Source organism: Hyperolius riggenbachi, chromosome 11 (assembly GCF_040937935.1).
Source record: "Hyperolius riggenbachi isolate aHypRig1 chromosome 11, aHypRig1.pri, whole genome shotgun sequence".
In the NCBI taxonomy this organism is placed as follows: Eukaryota; Metazoa; Chordata; class Amphibia; order Anura; family Hyperoliidae; genus Hyperolius; species Hyperolius riggenbachi.
The window spans coordinates 214,888,942-214,907,475 of record NC_090656.1 but is presented as its reverse complement, the minus strand read 5'-3'; the positions used below and the strand labels follow the sequence as shown (position 1 = coordinate 214,907,475).

The 18,534-nt window shown below is 45.7% G+C and overlaps 1 protein-coding gene across 2 annotated transcripts in view; it reads right to left on the bottom strand.

Moving 5' to 3' along the window:
• The window catches only part of LOC137537612 (cell adhesion molecule 1-like), a 61,876-nt gene extending 46,376 nt beyond the window's left edge, over positions 1-15,500 (bottom strand). For both annotated transcript variants that reach the window (XM_068259496.1, XM_068259497.1), the window contains exons 1-2: positions 15,354-15,500; positions 4,823-5,176 (exon numbers count right to left, since the gene is read on the bottom strand). In XM_068259496.1, coding sequence (XP_068115597.1) covers positions 4,823-5,176; positions 15,354-15,480 — 481 coding nt within the window. In that variant the 5' untranslated portion in view covers positions 15,481-15,500. The remainder of the gene's footprint in view (positions 1-4,822; positions 5,177-15,353) is intronic.
• Between the last annotated feature and the right edge of the window lie 3,034 nt (positions 15,501-18,534).

Below are 18,534 nucleotides of genomic sequence, written 5' to 3'. Positions count from 1 at the left end.
GAGAAATAAGAAAAGGGGATACATGGCAGTGACTGCAAGCCAGATAACTAGAGATTAAGGGATTTGGGGGGGGTCCTGGGGTGCCTCTTAAGGCAGCCACACACTGGTCGATTGCCACCAGATCGACCAACAGATAGATCCCTCTCTGATCTAATCTGATCCCAGAGGGATCTATTGGCTGCCCATACACTGCACACAGATTTTGAATCGATTTCAGCATGAAATCGATTCACAATCTGTGGAGCTGCCGCTGCCCGCCGCTCCCAGCAATACATTACCTCTCCGCCGGCGCTAGTCCCCGCTGTTCCTTCTGTCTGCTGGGCATCTTCTCTTTACTTCCTGTCAAGTCCTGTGACCAGCGGAAGTTCAAACAAAGGGCGCTCTACTGTTTGAACTTCCCCTGACAGGACAGGACAGGACAGGAAGTGAAGAGAAGATGGCCAGCCGGAGAAGGCACAGCGGGGACTCGCGCCGGCGGATAGGTAATGTATTGCTGGGTCGGTCATCAGCCAATCGAACGCCACTATCGACACACTCCTGACCTGCAAGCGATCGAGAAATTTTCCGCAGGGACAGATCGATGGATTTCGGATGGAAATCGGCCGATCGGTCGGCGTTTCCAGGGGCAAACGCAGGATTTTTAAGGGGGGGTTCCTGAAAGGTCCAGAAGCACGTATGTCCCTAGTGCTTCCGAATACAGGTGGCTCCATACTGCCCATGCACAAAAGTGCGCTGGCGTATTACGGAGCTGCCTATCTTTGGAAGTACTCAAGGACACTAGTGTTTCTGAGGGCTTCTGGTAGCAGCAAATGTGAACGGGGTACAGCGCTGGAACAACTCCCCAAGAGAGGAACGGGAGATAGACTTAGTTTGGACAATTCAGTGGAATATGCTACATAGTTTCACATAGCGCAAGCGATACCCATATCATGCAGGGATATATGCATCTGCGGAAGATGTCGGCGCTACATAAATACTAAATAATAATATTTTGCCTCACCAGGATTGCACTTTTATTTAGCTTTCCTGTAAGACAAGAACACACAGTCAGCCAGCCAGCACTAGGGGAAGAGGGAAACAAAGGTGAATGAGGGAGGGCTGGTGCACACCAAGAGTGCTTCTGAGCGTTTTTCAAATCAACAGTGATTTGAAAAGCGCTTGGCTAATGTTACCCTATGTGGGTGTTCCCACAGCAGCGTTGTGATTTTTTCAAAATCGCAGGTATACTGCATGTAGCATGTTTTTGAGCAATTCATTCAAAAATCGCTCTGAAAATCACTTCACAAAATCACACTCACAAATTGCTAGCGATTGCTATTGTCATTTTGGCGTTGCACTAGCCCAGAGAGAGGAGTGGAGAAATTGAGAATAGCCCCGGAGATGGAACAGAGAACTTATCTGTATTGAAGTCCCACATCACACAGGCTACTTGCCTGTAATTGGACTCCTGTCCCTGTCAGTCTCTCACACAAGTCAGAAAGAAGCCCTCCTGGAGTCTAGGGACTGTCAAAAACTTTTCAGCTTGTTATCCACACCTTATCCACACATGCAGTCATTATAACAATGGGGAGAGACCAGACAGATGTTTGCCCACAGACCCTGAGTCTAGGCAAGCTCTGCATCATGCTGTGCATATTTACCAGCTTGCCTGCACTCTAATTTCATCATGTCTGACACTTCTGTGCTGTGGAGAGTCCAGGACTCCATAATCAACATTCTCTCACTGCAGGCTGCATCTTCTTGTGAGGGTTGTGAGGGAAGCTCGGCTGCCTCTCTCATTCTATTAGCTGGAGGGAGGCACCAGAAGTAAGAAGGGAGGGAGAATGAGGCTGTTTATATTATGCGGGCTTCCCTGGCTGAATACACAGCTCAGTGCAGGGGGGAGGTTCCAGACACCCGGAATAGCCCCCTGAGTTCGCCAGTGGTTTCCGTTATCAATTTAACAGCAGATTCGATCACAGTGATCGAATCTGCTGTATATCGGCCAGAATACGACGCAGTGCAACGGCGCATACTCACGGGCGACCTGTCGCCGCAACACGCGCGCGCCGCGTGTTGCGCCGACAATTGTAGCCCGTGAGTATGCGCCGTTGCACGGGCGCGCACCCCGAACTGTCACCCGTCGCTGATGTCGCCAGGCGATTGAACTGCTCAATCACCTGGCGACAGTCGCCGCCGTAACTCCGCCGCAACTGTCGCTAGTCCGCGTGAGTACACGGACTAGCGACAGCAACCTCCATTGAAGTATACGGAGCTTCTGGCGGGGGGAGGAGGAACGTCGGCGACAGCTTCCGTCGCGCCGCTGGTCCCTCTTTCGCGTGTGTACGCGGAGGGACCTGGCGAGGAGCTGTCGCCGGCCTGTCGCCCACACGCTCACATGTGCTGGCGACAGGCCCTAAAAGTTGCCCGTGAGTATGGGCCATTAGTCTATGAAGCAATCAGTTTGTGATGGCTGGGGTGGGAGGGATGGTGGGGTCGCACTTTGGTGTCTCAGCCTTGGGTGCTGGAGGACCTTGTCCCAACTCTGGTCTTTCCTGTCTAGACTTTTGTTCAAAAAGCCTATTTTATTTGTATGGATAAGACAACGCATTTCATGAGTCAATCGCTCAATCTCTCAGATCAAAACTGTGCCAAAAAAACACTTAGAAGTGCTCTGAGCTCCATAATACAGTGTTTTTGACAACGCATTGTGTTTTTCCATAATACAGTGTTTTTGGCCACGTGTTATTTTGGAAAAGTGTTGTCTTATCCATGCAAATTACTCTTTTTGAACAAAAGTCTATACATCCTATTCAGGTAAGATGCCTCTAAATTCTTATACTTGTGATATCAACATAATTGTTACCAGTGGTGGGCTGAAATTTTGCATCGAAATTCGCAATTACGCATCGTAATTGTAATGCGAAATTTCAGAGAAAATCATAATTAATTTTGTATGTAATAGTAGTATTTCAAAATTTCGCATAATTTTCCGTGTAATTTTAGGGAAATTTCGTGTAATTTGGTGCCGACTTAACTAGAGGTTAATAGCAAAGCCCCCATACACGCTATTGCTACCAACATTGCTACATATGTTAAGCAGAATCATGGTTACAAGTCACACAAATAATTTTTCAAAAAGACCTTTCAGTTTTTTAGAAACTCAATTTTAAAAATGCAAAGAAAAATGTTTTTTAAACTGTCATTTTTCTAAGTTTAAAAAACATTTTTTACTTGCATTTTTAAAATCGAGTTTCTCAAAAAACTCTAAGATCTTTTTGCAAAATTCTTTTTTTGACTTGTACCCATGATTCTCCTTAACATATGTAGCAATTTTGGTGTCAATAGCATGTATGGAGGCTTTGCTATTTACTGCTAAAGTCGGCAAGAAATTACGCAAAATTTTATGCGAAATTACGAATGACTACACAAAATCAATTGAATTTGCAAATCGTAATTACGTATAAGCCTAATTGCGAAAATGTAAGCAAAAATTTAGCGAAATCGTAATTTGTTTACAATCATCACTAACTGTTACACTACTTTGGGTGCCTTTCATCCAGTTTCCTCATACTAGTATTACCCTACTTGGGAGGAACGGTGCCTTGGACCCAACTTCGTTTTTTTTTTTTTTTTTTTTTAGAGAGAATGACCATCAAGAGAGAGAGATCTTCCTCACACCCGAGTGCAGAACAGGTGTTCCTCACATGCGCAGAAGGTGTTTGGGGTCAGTAACTCTGGTTTGTGAGTACCCCAACTTTTACCTTTGACGTCCACTTGAGTACTGAATGTTTTACACTATATTGGGCTCCTCCTCTTTTGTGTTTTTTTTTTTTTCCTCTCAAGGTCTTTGACCAAATCTCCACATACAGATCAGATTGCCTATGACAAATCTGACAAGATTAACTGCATGCTCGTTTCAGGTGTGTGGTTTATATACCCTACTGACCAGAAAGATCAGCAGGACTGCCAGGCAACTGGCATTATTTAAAAGGAAATAAATATGGCAGCTTACATAGTTCTCACACCTAGTGGTGGACAGAAATGAAATCTATGCATAATCACACATCGTAATTTGCAATTACACATCTTAATCGCAATGCGAAATTTGCGGATTATGCATAGAAAAAATTGCATGCAAACGTAATCACTAACCGTAATTAAGCATAATAGCGTAATTTACGCGTAATTTTGTTCACAAGGCATAAAGAATATGAACGGATTTTTCACACTGAATATTTAAATAACCACATGTGTGCATTATACTGGCTGATGAACACGATTTTTTTTTTGCATACAAACCCATTTTTCTCATTGAATATTTAACTAATAGCTGCACATGGGCAGAACTCTGGCAAATAGATGCAAATATTTTTACGCATTGAACGCCAATTATGCATAATTGCATACTTAGAGATGTAATTACTATTAACAAACGTAGTATGCTGTACGTAACGTAACCACAACTACACAATGAAAAATTATGCAAAATTTTGCATAATCCTAATAGACCCATTACGAGCACCACTATTCACACCTGGAGTTCCTTTTACCCTCCCTGGCAGTATGATTATTTCTGGATTTTAGAGTCTGTAAGCGGTGCAATTTTTCACAAGCTTTTAGACCCTAAAAACAGAAGAAAAAAAACAACAAAAAAAACCAAAACTTACCACTATGAGATCTACAGCAGCCCCTGCATGTAACTCACTCAAGCACGGGATTACCACTCTGAGCTGTGGATCTCCGAGCCTGACTCGTGACTACCGCTAAGGAGGTGAAAGATACAGATACTCAGGTTGCAGCATGAGTAGGCTGTTATGTCATAATCCCTATCATCACTTACCGGACACCTGTACAGCAATAGTCGCTGTCAGCTTATCGGGTGTGATGAAGATGGAGCAGGTGTATTCCCCTTCATCACTTTCCTGAACGTCCTGCAGGAAGAGGCTGGCATTGCCTTTCTTAAAGTCTATCTGTTCAATATGAGACTTCGGTCTAAATGGAGTGTGAACGTGATTGGTTAACAGGTAAACTCTATGTTGCTCTCCCTGTATTGGCGTTATTTCCCAGCGCACAGAAGCAGTGGAGAGGTCTAGGTCTAGCTCTTGTCTGTTGTCATCCGTTAGGAAACAAGGGATGGTCACATTGTGCCTCAGCGGAGCTTGTATAGGTGATGATCCACTAGTGATGTGTAATCCTGCAAAATACAACACAGACATGTCACTTGAAGCTCACAATTCCATTTCCTGGGCCTGACTATAGCTTGGTACACACATCCAATTTTAATTGGCCAGTTTTACCACTTCCATGTAGTATGAGGGCCAACAGATTTTGAGCAGATTTGTGTAGGTAAAAATGTTGGTAAACAAAGGCCAATAGAATAAAACACCACTTTAGCCTCAGCTACAGTATATCTACATCCTCTGTGACTACAGGTAAACCATGTGGTCATAGATATATGCCTTGTAGCTGAAGCACAGCTGTGCACGATCGCACGCACTCCCGGCACTATCTGCTGCAGCAATCATTTGGTGAAAGGGAATATATGTTCCCTGAGCCAATTACATAAATGTTCCCTAATTATTACCAATAAAAATACTTTTCATTTCTCAGTTCAAAGTGAAAAGTACGTACTGTAGCAAAAACCCACCTTTAATTCAGAATCAGATATCATCACCAAAAATTGTGACAGGAACATAATTTTAGTTTTGTGAGAATGAGCCAAATACAGTTAGTGTTTTTGTTTTGTTTTTTTATCTATGGTAAGCCTTTTTATCTTTAAACTGGAATTGGTTTAAAAAAAAAAAAAAGTTTGTAAAAAATTTATTTTTTTCTATTTGTTTCCTCTTTTTCCCATCAATATACATAGAAAACGAAATTGTTCAAGAAAAAAAAGCCACACAATGAAATTCAAAATAGTCTAATTTCTAAAACAGCTTTACTTTAGACAGAAAACACTCCAAATTGCAATGTGTTTTGCAGAAATATCCTTCTTCATGCAAATAATGTGAGCGTATCTGTGGCACAGTGATATAGACTGCATTATTTAACAATGTGTATAACTAAGTAAAGGTAGCCATACACTGGTCGATTTGCCATCAGATTCGACCAACAGATAGATCCCTCTCTGATCGAATCTGATCAGAGAGGGATGGTATGGCTGCCTTTACTGCAAACAGATTGTGAATCGATTTCAAAATGAAACCGTTCACAATCTGTGGAGCTGCCGCTGCCGCCGCTCCCCCGCATACATTGCCTAATCCGGCCGGCGCGTGTCCCCTGGTCTCCGCTGTCACTTCTCTGCATTCGGCTTCACTTCCTGTCCGGGGAAAGTTTAAACAGTAGATGGCGCTCTACTGTTTAAACTCTTCCTGCCGGGACAGGAAGTTCAGTGAAGCAGGTAATGCCGGCCGGAGCAGGTAATGTATTGCCGCTAGCGTAGGTCGTCGGGCATTCGAACGCCGCTATCAATGCACTCCCAACCCGCCGGCGATCGAGCAAAATCTTCTGCACGGACGGATCGATGGGAATTGTCGGGAACGATCGATTTCGGGCGGAAATCTATCGTTTCGGTCACCGTGTGCGCAACGATTTCACAGTCGATTCGATCACAGTGATGGCGGGAAAATCCGTAAGTGTATGGGCCCCTTAACTTTGATGTGTTGTTGCTAATGCACAGAAACAGAAAAAATATTCACAGAAAAGCAGAGAAACGTGGGGGTGTACTCATCCAAGCCCTACAGATGCATACACACGTACAGGGGCGTAACTAGAAATCACTGGGCCCCCTGCAATACTTTGGATGGGGCCCCTCCCTTGCTTTGGAGCTTTTTTTTCTCCAGCATCACTACAGTGCACAGCACTTGGGGAGGGGTAGAAAGGTGGGGCCTAGGTGGAGTACACAAGCGCCTGCTGCACAATGAATAGGGACTGCCTACTAATCTTTATCTGCCAAACTTTCCTCATTAGTGGCTGAGCAGATGCAGTCATTAGAGCAATTGTGCAGAGAGCACACAGTTTTTTCTCTCCTTGCCCTTAGTTGTCAGTCTCTCAGGACAGGGAAAAGAAACTTCTTCCCCCACGGAGGCCCCTGGGGCTTCTGGGCCCCCTGCACAAGCATCCCTAGCAGGGTCTATAGTTACGCCCCTGCACACATTCAACTTCTGTCTCCGACCAGGATTGGGACTCAATCCCTTAGGCAACAGTTTTCTATGGAGGGAAGAAGAGTGCCAACAGTGGGGCACACGGCCGAGGGGGTGGAGTGAATAGTAAAACAATGTTCTGCACCTGTGCCAAGATGATCCACCAGGCTGACTGCTGGGGGCGGGGGGGGGGGGGGGGCATCCTAGATTCTCGCCAGAGGTGGCCCCCGACCAGCATCCTCAGCCAAGAACCATTTGGCATGTGTGAAGGCTTTAGGCTCATTACGTTACTACTGGTATTTGGCAGACAATAAAGTTTATCTTCTCACTCCCAGCTTATCTTTTTTTTAAAAAAGTGACTAAATAGCCATGAATGTCCTTGGTGGCCACACACCATACATTTTTAAAAAAAAAAATATTTTCAATTCAAGAGCTACAAAAAATTTTTCTGATTGATTGTAACATTCAATTTAAACCCAATTGGGTTTAATTTTAACCCAAATTAAAAAAAAAAAAAAGAGAAAACTCTGAAAAAAAATGCTTGCTTCTATCATTATAGGATCACTATCACACAAAAAAAAATTGTAAAATTTAAAATACATGTAAACATAAATAAAAAGTACATTTCTCCCAGAGTAAAATGTGCTATAAATTAATTTCCTCCTATGTTGCTGTCACTTACAGTACGTAGTAGAAATATGACAGAACTGACAGGTTTTGGACTAGCTCATCTACTCATAGGGGTTTTCTTTATATTCAAAAGCACTTAGGGCTCGTTCCCACTGTTGCGACGCGATTTCGGCCGCATTCCGACGCTTGTAAAAACGCATGCGGATGAGTTTCCGCATGCGTTTTTACCCGCGATTTCGCGTGCGATTTCGCATGGCAGGGTGCCATGCGAAATTAACCATGACACTGCCAGGGCTAAATAAAATTGAAAAAGGTGCGAAATCGCACGCGAAATCGCGGGTAAAAACGCATGTAACAAACGCATGCGTTTTTACTATTAAATACATTAGCGGCGATTCGCACGGATTCCCGACGCAGGCGAAATCGTTGGCTCTTTTGTGCGTTTTTTTCACGCTGAAAAAAACGCACCTCAACAACGCTACAGTGGAAACAGGCCCATCCACTTGCATTACATGTGCGGATCTGCATGCGTTGGACGCATGCAGATTCGCGATAGTGGGAACGAGCCCTTAGTGAATGGCAGTTGCTCAGTCCAATTGCCAGAATAGTGTGTAAACAGTGGTGGTCTGTGGTCTGTGGTCCACTGTCTGTGGTCAGTGGAGGGTGGTCTGCATCTTTGTATAGATCCTTTCCAGGAAGTGCTTTTGTAAAGAATAACTTAAATACTGGGAATCCAACAAAAGGAGATGGTCTAGTCAAAAACCTGTCAGTTCCATTGGATTTCTACTAACTACTGTAAGTGACAGCAACATAGGAGAAAGGTAATTTATAGCTTATTTTACTCTGGAAGAAACATACTACTTATTTGTATGTGTTTACATGTATTTTAATTTTTACATTTTTTCGCGATAGTGGTCCTTCAAGAAACCCACCACCCACCACTCCCAATCAACTTACATAGAAAAAAATTGGAAATTCAGTCAGATTTCTTGAACGAATGGGAAAAAAAAAAGCTTTTGATTTTTCAATACAACTGATTGTTTGTTTTTTTATTGAATTGCTGTAAAATTGGATTGTTTTACTGTGTACTGTGTGTGGCCACCTTAACCACTTAATGACCAGCCGCCGCCGATAGGTCTTTCCTGTATTTCCATGGAAACGACCGCTCGTTCGAGTGGCCATTTCCTGTCAGTTCACGGAGCGGGTCTCCGTGAACAGCCTGCGAGCCTCCGGTCGCGGCTCGCGGGCTAAATGTAAACACCCGGGGACGTAATCCCCGGTGTTTACGTCTTGCGGTGCTGCTGTCACAACGCCTCTGATTAGCTGGGGAACACCGGCATCTGATAGGCTGAAGCCTATCTGAGGCGGTACAGGACGGATCGCTATCCTGTACCGCCTATGATGAGAAGGGGAGGGAGGGAAGGAGAGGGGGGGGAATAACGCTGCAGAGGGGGATTTGAGGCGCCCCCGCTGGGGAAATATAGCCGGCGGCGATCAGACCCCCCCAACAGGACATCCCCCCAGTGGGAAAAAAAAGCGGGGGGGGGGAAGTCTGATCACCCTGCCTGCCACCTGATCTGTGCTGGGGGCTGAAGAGCACACGCAGCACAGATCTTCAAAAAATGCTGCGGTCCTTAAGTGGTTAAAGGAATACTGTAGGGGGGTTGAGGGAAAAAGAGTTACACTTACCCGGGGCTTCTAATTCTCCCCCGCAGACTCCTGTGCCCGCACAGCCACTCACCGACGCTCCGGCCCCGCCTCCGTTTCACGTCTAGAATTTCAGGCTTTAACCACTTCAGCCGAACTGGATGAAAATTTTCGTCCAGTTAGGCTGCGCGCGCTCCCGCGGGCCCCCCCCCCCGTGCGTGCTCCCGCTGTGGGCCATTAGCCCAGTGATCAATGAAAGGGATTATAAATCCCTTTCACTGATCGGACCCCCCCGGAGAAAAGCCGACAGCGTATCTTCAGACGCTGCAGCTTTTCTGAGATCAAAAAGTGCTTCTCTCTTCTTCCTGGGAGCGAGATCGATCGCTCCCAGGACTTTTTGACTGTGGCCATCTTGTGCCCAAATAGCAAACTACACCAAAAATCACTTTACATTCAATAAATACATTTTTACCCATGTAAAATCCCCTGTTTACCTCCCACACCAAAAAATACCCACATACAAGTGTTAATAAAAAATAAAATAAAAAATTACAATAATAAAAAAAAACAAAAAACATAAATAGTTACCTAAGGGTCTAAACTTTTTAAATATTCATGTCAAAGGAGTATATCAATATGATTTATTAAATTATGGGCTTCTAAATAGTGATGGACACAAATTGAAAAAATGCACCTTTATTTCCAAATAAAATATTGTCGCCATACATTGTGATAGGGACATAATTTTAACGGTGTAATACCCGGGACATATGGGCAAATACAATACGTGAGTTTTAATTATGGAGGCATGTATTATTTTAAAACTATAATGGCTGAAAACTGAGAAATAATGAATTTTTCCAGTTTTTTTCTTATTCTTCCGGTTAAAATGCATTTACAGTAAAGTGGCTCTTAGCAAAATGTACCACCCACAGAAAGCCTAATTGGTGGCGGAAAAAACAAGATATAGATCAATTCATTGTGATGAGTAGTGATAAAGTTATTGGCAAATGAATGGGAGGTGAAAGTTGCTCAGATGTAAAAAATTCTCAACCCTGTAGGCTGAAGTGGTTAAAGTCAGAAAACCACTGCGCCTGTGCGGCCGCGCCCTCGCTCCCGCTGACGTCACCAGGAGTGTATTGCGCAAGCCCAGTACGCTCCGGTGACGTCAGTGGGAGGGAGGACACGGCTGCGCAGGTGGAAATTCCAGAAGTGAATTGGAGGCGGGGCCGGAGCATTGGTGAGTGGCTGCGCGGGCACAGGATGTCTGCGGGGGACCAATAAGTTCAACTCTTTTTCCCCCTACAGTAGTTCTTTGTTAAGTGTTAAGTCACGTTTTTGTGCGCGATTCTTCTGACGATCGGAAATCTTTTTGAGCAATGGGCGATCGTTTCCATGATCTCCTGACGTGGGTACAAGTGCACGATTAGGTGAACAACACTTTGTGACACTCAACACATGCGATATTGACCCCCGACGACTCCTGCACAATCGTTTATGCCTGTCGTGAGTCGTCGTGTGTCCCTGCAGTCAGGAAGATGGCTCGGGGAACGCTCATCGCCGGGTGACATCCCTCTTACCCGTCTTCTTGTGTCTTGTGAGTATTCATCTTAAAGGACAACTGACGCAAGAAGGATATGGAGGCTGCCATATTTATTTCCTTTTAAGCAATACCAGTTGCCTGGCTGTCCTGCTGATCCTCTGCCTCTAATGCTTTGAGCCATAGCCCCTGAACAAGCATGCAGCAGATCAGGTGTTTCTGACAAGATTAGCTGCATGCTTGGTTCTGGTGTTATTCAGACACTACTGCAGCCAAATAGATCAGCATGGCTGCCAGGCAACTGGTATTGTTTAATACGATGTAAATATAACAGCCTCCATATACCTCTCACCTCAGTTGTCCTTTGAGGTGCAACTTTTGTTTGGAGTAGCAGTCTCATCACCCTCCCTGAGGTGCCCTCCCTGTCTCTTTCTTCTCACTGCATTTCCCACTGAAACAGGAAAAGGGTTAATAATTGAGGTCTCCGGACAAGAGATTTCTGTAGCTTTATGCAATCTGACATCCTGTCCCTTCTCTACCGAGCAGCCTTTCCTGCCCCTCCTGTTCTGGTCTGGAAACTCCCTGTGTCCTGATCTCCAACACAGCTTCCAGGAATCTCTTCAGGCTCTAGAAACCTGACAGAATGTTAGGGCAAAAAATGCTCCCCCTGCCGCCACACAGCTGTGCCCTATCCTGTACACAGAGCAGCGCTGGCCAGGAACACGGGCAAACTGAACTCTGAACTGCAAGGATTTTCCATAGCAAGGATGTGTATGTAATGTTGGGTAAACTATCGGGCCCTTTTCCACTAGCAATCACAATCATAAGCGCTAAACGCAGGCCTGGATTTAGCTCACAGTAGCCTGTAGGCACAGATGTCCTGGCACTAGTGGTGTAACAATCGGCCCTGCAGCCCCGCCCCCCCCCCCCACCCCTGGGGCCCGCTCGGGCCGTTTTGTGGGGGCTGGAGGGGTGGCAGCATGAGGGGAAAGCCTTGGCCACAGTCGGCGGGGAGAGGGGAAGTTCCCCCCCTCTCCCTCACCTCGGGGCGCTCCCCTCCAGCTAGTTACAGTGTGTGGGCAGCGGGCAGATACATACCTTCTTCCACGCGTTCCATCGCAGACGCCTCGCTCTAGCGGCTGACGTCACTTCCGGAAGTGACGTCAGCCGCTAGAGCGAGGAGTCTGCGATGGAACGCGCGGAAGAAGGTATGTATCTGCACGCCGCTGCCCACACACTAACTAGCTGGAGGGGAGCGCAAAGGGGAGAGCCCCGAGGTGAGGGAGAGCTCGCCGACTGTGGCCAAGGCTTTCCCCTCATGCTGCCACCCCTCCAGCCCGCACAAAATGGCCACGAGTGGGCCCCAGGGGATCGGGGCGCTCTGAAATTCTGCAGGGGGGCCCGGTGGGGCCTAGTTACGCCCCTGCCTGGCACCTTAGAATTCGCCCTCCATGAAACTACAAACACCCCGCCAAACTGCACCACAAGCTATCCCAGCTGTCACTTCTCCCTTACTTCCCCTGCCCGTCATAACTACAGGAGTCCCTTAGCATTAGGTAGCCAGAACTACCCTCAATATTGAGTAGCTAGAGCTGCCCCTGACTGAAGGGTGATATCGTCAGTGGAAAGACCAGGGTGAGTAACCTCTCATTTACACTCCACTCAGGACTCTGCATAGGGAAGGAGAGGGAGGCACTCAGGAAGGGAAGTGAGCCGCCTTTCCATCATCAGGCGCCTGTAGGCACGTGCCTACAGTGCCTTATGGTAAATCTGGCCCTGGCTAAATGCTATCAATTGTGATTGCTTTTTGTCACTAATTTTTTTAGCTGATCACAATTTTGCATATGGAATGCACTTGCATTGCAAAATTGCGGTAAAAATCGCTCCCCATCGCGATTTGCGCTTTGGAAAAAATAGAAACATGGTAGTGGAAAATACCTACCGCGATTCCTTTGTTAATTGCAAAATCTAGCGATTTAAAAATCGTTAGCGTTTTGCGATTTTGCTGAATCGCTGTGCAGTGGATAAGAGCCCTAAAAGGGACAAAGTATGTAAGAACGTGAGCATAAGGGCCCTTTTCCACTGAAAGTGGTTTGCAAATCGCTAGCGATTTTTAAATTGCTAGGGTTGTTACTTTATTATAGGAATCATAAAAAAGTATTTGTCACTGTAGTGATTCGATTTGCGAATCGCAAATCGCAATAGCTTTCTGGAGCGATTTTAAGAGTGATTATGAAATGCGAGTGAAAAATCGCAATCTCTGGTGTTTGTGATTTGTGAGCCCTAAGGGCTGGTTCAGACGGACGTCTGCGTAGTGTCACGTCTAGGGGCGTTGCGGCGGCTGCGCGGTCAGGCTTTCAGTAGCCTTCCGATGCGGTCGCGTTTTTTTTTTTTTCCCCTAGGGGAACATTAGCCGTCGTGGTTGGCCGCTCCCTGGAAGCTACATGTCGCTTCCAGGGGCAGCTCGAATGCTCGCGAAAATCGGGACCCGAACGCCGCGTTCGGGTAAAAGCGCGCAAAAGCTCGGTGTAAATGCTCCCATTCACTTGAGTGGGAGCGTTTACTGCGACGTTCCGAACGCTTGCGGTAAACGCTCCGCAAGCGTCCGTCTGAACCAGCCCTAACTCAGTCATTGATCATATACAACAAAGTCCCCAGAATCCGGCACCGGTGGGAATAGTCTGATGCCGGATATATGTGCTTGCCAGTTGCTTGAGCAAGCAGCTGAAAAAGCCCAAACCTCCCCCCTTGTGTAGGACAAAATACTCACCAAACCTCCAGCACATCCAGCAGCTCCTAGTGGCTTTCCAGCGTCCTCTGTGTATGGCCTCCGCCGTGTTACCTGACCCGCGTCAGGTCACGTGACACCCCAGGAACCGCGCACAGACGCCAGAAAGCGGGTAGGAGCTTGGTGAGTATTTTAAGGCCAACAAACCTCAAAGGGCTGGTTCTCTCATGAAGCAAGGGGAAACATTTGCATCAGGAGGCAGAGATTTCAGAGGCAGCATGTTTCTACTATGTGTTTACACTGACAGCATGCAGTCAGAGTATGAGGAAAATCGAGGGGAAAGCGAGCGAGATGAAGAGATAATTATTGGGGAAAGCAGCTTGTTGTGCTGTGTGAGGAGTCTGACAGTGAGTGAGAAGGGGGAGGCAGCAATGCAGCAGTGTTTCATTTGACTTGCACAGCAGAAGGGAGAAAATAGCACTGCTGTCCTGAGTAGGAATGAAGGGCGGCTGATTGGCTGAGGGCGAGCAGTCAGTTTGGCACAAACTAGCAGCTAGCCAGCGAGTTATTGTGTTGAGCTGCAGCATGTCATGTCTCAGGTTGTTTTATATGCTCCCTTGCTGACTGAGAACATTAAATGAAGCAGAAACACTACATGGCATAATAGCATTACGTAACAAAACTCACACCGCAGCTACTGTATAACATGCCATGCAAACTGTCAGGTGCTGTGCCATCAATCCAAAATTGGGAGGGGAGGGGGGCGGGGCACATCCTCACAAGTTTGCCTCGGGCAGTAAAAAGTCTGGAACCTGTCCTTACCCCACCCCCTTCTGGTTGCCTGAGTACCAGATAATGGGGACTTTGCTGTACTCTCTACAAAGATTTTTGAGTAAACATACAGAAGTTTTTTTGTTGTATTATTTTCTCTTTAGCTCTTTATTGTTTCTAGTCTGTTTTGTTTACTTGTTTGCCTTGCATACCTCTCAGCTTTTTGAGATGAGAAAGAGGGACACTTAAGTCACGCCCCTGCCACACCCCTGATCACGCCCCTAGTCACGCATACCATAAGGATTTCATAAGAAAAATATGTTGTTTATTAATTCAAACCACACTGGTCCTTTCTAGCCTGGTTTATTTTCCTCCATAGTAACATTTTAAAATGAGTAATATATCAATTTAAAGGATGGGAATAAAGTTTAGAGTCAATCAAACACATTTTAAGTAGAGAAATATATATATTTACATAGAAAGAGTGACAAATGAGTAGGAAAGAGGGACAGAGGGTCAGGGTTCCCAAAGAGGGACAGTCCCTCCGAAAGAGGGACAGTTGGGCACTATGGCCTTGTACTGTACTGGAAATACTTCAATGTGAATGGGCCCTCACACTGGAAAGCGCAAACGCAAAGCAATGTCTGCCATTTTTCAATGTCATTTTGCTGCAAATGTTCTGCAATTGCATATTGCACTTTTCTCTGACTACTAGGAGCACATCTGTGCCTGGGGTCTAGTCAGTGTCAGGGGGCCCAGCCAACTGCCACTTTCTCTGCCCTGTCTCCCTCCTCAGATTGCTAAAAAGACCATCAGAATGAGCCAAAGCTACTACCTTGCCTGGGGCCCCATTGCATCCTTAATCCATTGTTAGTTCTCAGTACACAGAGCGGGGGAGAGAAGAAGATACACCCACCTGCTTCTGAGCTGCTCAGCTGAAGAAAAATAACAATCCTGATCCACAGCAACACCCGAATTCCTTGATTTTCGCTCATTTCCATCTGTCTCATGTCCCTGATCCTTAGACTCGGAGGTGGCAGCATGTCACACACATATTGTACTCTGTGTCACTGCTGGGAGCGTCCTCGGTCTCTTTCACTTTCACTTTCACCAGTCCCAGAAGGCTTTTTATAAGCCGAAAGCTCACTGTTTACTTATCTCTAAGTTAGCCAATAAATGGTTTCATCCTGATTCAAAACTCCTTGCTTTTACTGATGGCTAACACAGTACAACACTCTGCTGCTTGCGTACGTTAAAAAGGGGCGCTGGGAAAAAAGGGCGCAGGGTTTTAAACGATAAGCATGGATAACATTTAAAAACATATTGTACTATATTTCGTTTATAAATAATGTTTTATAAAGTTATAAATCATTAAATAATGTGCATGAAAATCGGCAATTGTGAAAACGTTAATCTTCCGTTTATAAACTGAAATGCATAATAACGTTTAAAAAAAAATTAGTAAGTAACCCTCCCTGTACCTACCCCTAACCCCTAGATCCCCGTATTGGTGCCTAAACCTAAGACCCCCTGGTGGTGCCTAAACCTAAGACCCTCTGGTGGTGCCTAAACCTAAGACCCCCCTGGTGGTGCCTAAACCTAAGACCCCCCTGGTGGTCTAAACCTAAGACCCTCCTTAGTGATCACTGTATTGTGTGTAGAATAAGGTTTTAGAAACCGTAGGGGATAAAATATATTACTATTTACGTTACGTACTGATTGCTTTATTTTGTGCATAATAATGTTTTACAAACAGTAAGGGATAACATTTAAAATAATGTTTTATTGAAATAGGAAACGTAAATCATCACAGTTATAAAACATTAAAAATCTTCGGGCGCCGTTGGAAAACGTTATTATTCTCGGGCGCCCTTTTTTCCTGTTCAGCGCCCAGTAAACGATATTTATTATGGGAGTGAATGGCGGCGCCCGATTTGTCCACTAGCCACCTGCGCCCTTTTTTACTGTTACCCTACTGCTTCTACTTTCTACCAGGAAACCCAGCCAGATGTATTTGTGTGAAACTGAGGAATTCCCCTGATTACAAACTACTTGAATGAATTTCAAGGGGCTTTCTAGCTAAGGCAGGGTTGACACTTGAAGGGATCGCACGCAGTTTCCACAAATGCAGAATCGCACCAGATGTGGATAGTGTACTGGTTAAAGAAAACCTGTAACGACAAAAAGTTCCCCTGGGGGGTACTCATCTTGGTAGGGTGAAGCCTCCGAATCCTGTTGGCCCACTCTACTGCGCAGACACAAGTCTCCTGCACCTGCGTAGTTCGACGGAGATCGGCTATTTCCGCCTATGTCCGTGCTGAGAGCCGCAACAGCGCCCCCGCTGGAGCCAGGGAAGGTAAATATAGCAAGCCTTGTCAGGCTTGTCGAGCGTGGATTGCAGGAGACTTCGGGGGAGCCAGCGCTGGATAGCATGCAGCTACAGAGGAGGGGGAAGCCTCATTGGGACCCTGAGGCTTCCCCCTCCCGAGGTGAGTACCCCCCAGGGGAACTTTATTTTTGTTACAGGTTCTCTTTAAAGCAAATCTGAAGCAAAAATAAACTTATGAGCTAATGGGCCCTATGCAATTTAAAGAGAAAACTCAGCTGTCTTAGGCAATGTGGAATTCGCACCGAATTGCGCGAAAAAAAATTGGCAATTCAATGATTTTTCAGGCCAGATATGGCGTGAATTTTGAAACCACCCATTTGAAAGTGATCTAGCTCTAGCGTTATTTGCTGCAGTGCATGCAAAACCCCAATCACTTCTGCAAGATGCTAAGATACTTTCCTTATGCTAAAGATTCATGCCAAAATTGTGCTTATTCTCCCTGCTCTCTGCCTTCCTGTATTGTACACATGCACTTGTCATTAAAGATTATTGAGTATGTTCCTTTTTACAAAGTTTTTAGTAATGTATTTGAATGTTGTAACACAAATTGTATCTAATTGTTTGATTGAATTTGCATAGTGTTCTTGTTTGCCTGTATTGTCTTCATAATGCACACTACATTTTCATTTGTGTCTAATTAACCACACCTCTAAACCTGCCTCTAATGCTGAATACACACGTTGAGATTTCCCGTTCGATTCCCGGGATCGAACAGATCGAATCAATTATTTCCAACATGCTCGATTCAGATTTCGATCGTTTCTGCCGTCGATTTGGCATACTTAACATGCAAATCGACGGCAGAAACGATCGAAATCCGAATCGAGCATGTTGGAAATAATCGATTCAATCCGTTTGATCCCGGGAATCGAACGGGAAATCTCAACGTGTGTATTCAGCATAAGGTGTGGCAATTTGTGTTGAAAGGTATAAATAAGAGGGTTAGAGGAAATATCAGCCAATTTAAGCTAGGCAAGCACTGCTTACCCAGGGCTCCGCTCCCAGCCGCAGGCCCGGGGTCCTCGCCGGTGCAGAGACCAACTTCGCGAAGGTTGTCCTCTACTGCTCCTTTGCTAGCACCGCTGTCAATCCCTTGCATGTGGACTGGAGTGTTCTGCACTCCAGCCCACGTGCGATTTATGCAAAGATGCATATATATGTACATATAAGAAATTTATGAAGTGTGTGAACGAATTAATTTGAGTTAGGCCTCTTTTACACGGATTGTTGAACTGTGTGCTTAGCAAGCAGTTACCAGGCTGCAGTGGCAACTGCTTCCTGGGCGCACAGTTCAACAGTCCATGGAAAAGAGGCCCTTTCACACGAGCAGTTGATAAGCAGTGAACAGACTGTTGAACTCTCGCAACTGCTTGCTGCTGCCTGGTAACTGCTGATTGCTGCCTGGTAACTGCTCACTGCTGCCTGGTAAATGCTTGCTGCTGCTTGGTAACTGCTCACTGCCACCTAGTAACTGCTTGCTGAGCTCACAGTTCAACTGCCTGTGGAAATGAGCCCTTAGTTTCTCCTTACGTATAACAGGAGACATAATTGCTGTGCAAACAGTAAGGCCTCCTTTCCACGAACTGATAGGCAGTGAAATGCCTCTCAAACTCTCTCAACTGCTCACTGCTGCTTGGTAACTGCTTGTTGCTGCCTGGTAACTGCTCACTGCTGCCTGGTAACTGCTTGCTGACTGTTGAACTGGGCG